The sequence below is a fragment of the Propithecus coquereli genome, unplaced genomic scaffold, assembly GCF_000956105.1.
Source record: "Propithecus coquereli isolate 6110/MARCELLA unplaced genomic scaffold, Pcoq_1.0 Scaffold69, whole genome shotgun sequence".
In the NCBI taxonomy this organism is placed as follows: domain Eukaryota; kingdom Metazoa; phylum Chordata; class Mammalia; order Primates; family Indriidae; genus Propithecus; species Propithecus coquereli.
Genome location: NW_012152951.1, coordinates 704,218 through 705,230, shown reverse-complemented (window position 1 = coordinate 705,230; position 1,013 = coordinate 704,218). Strand labels below are relative to the sequence as shown.

Here is a 1,013-nt window from a genome sequence, read left to right as displayed (position 1 = left end):
TCAGGTAACCCGCTGAAGATTTCCTTGCGGCTTAGTTCAGAAATTCCATTTCCAAGAAATACTTTTGTTCCATCAAATTCTTTGGCCCCTTTCTTACATTTTCCTTTAATATCAGAGTATACAGAAATAACATCTCCAGATTTCATAACTAGAGAAAGAAAAGAATCAGATCACACTCATCTATATGCTTTGGCAGAAGAATAGTAAAAATTCTTTAAGCTAGACTGGGGACCTCTAGGCATCAATACTGGGCATGAAGCAGTTCAAACTGGTTCATTAACTCAATATAATCCTTAGTAGAAATCTGACTTCTTACTTTTAAATATTTCCTACCAATAATCTAATTGAAGAGTTTTTTTTCAGTGAAAACAAAGAAACAGAATAGTCTTCAAAATATTCTACCTCAATAGGAAATGTTTAGCTGAGCAGAGAAGGATATCTTCTATATAAATTATTTTCCCCAAGCCTAACATTCCTTAGAAGACTTCATATAAGTCTTGATATCTCAGCTCAATCCTCAAAGTTCTAAGTTTCCTTCAAAAGGATTCCTCAGAAATGTACCCTAAAATCCCTTAAAGAAATCTTTCTAAATCCCACAACCCAGTTGGTATTAATATTTCTTTGCTGTTTTGCTGTATAGACAAAGCAGACTTCAATAATAAACACATACGTTCGTTCATATATATACATACATACACATGTATATGCATGTACAGACTTAGAAAACCTTTAAGCTATACAGTATACAGCAGTTGATTTATATGGTTGATTAAATTTAGTTTTTGGGCTGGGCACATGGCTCACACCTATAATCCTAGCACTCTGGGAGGCCGAAGTGGCAGTATGGCTTGAGGTCAGGAGTTTGAGACAAGCCTGAGCAACAGAGAGACCCCTGTCTCTACAGAAAACAGAAAAATTAGCTGGGCATGGTGGCACACACCTGCAGACCCAGCTACTTCAGAGGCTGAGGCAGGAGGATCACTTGAGCCCAGGAGTTTGAGGTTGCTGTGAGC

The 1,013-nt window shown here is 37.4% G+C and overlaps 1 protein-coding gene across 1 annotated transcript in view; it reads right to left on the bottom strand.

Moving 5' to 3' along the window:
* The window catches only part of NSUN6 (NOP2/Sun domain family, member 6), a 52,770-nt gene that overhangs the window by 36,242 nt on the left and 15,515 nt on the right, over nucleotides 1-1,013 (bottom strand). The window contains exons 3-4 of the mRNA XM_012660895.1: nucleotides 941-953; nucleotides 1-148 (exon numbers count right to left, since the gene is read on the bottom strand). Of these exons, the coding sequence (XP_012516349.1) occupies nucleotides 1-148; nucleotides 941-953 (161 nt within the window). The remainder of the gene's footprint in view (nucleotides 149-940; nucleotides 954-1,013) is intronic.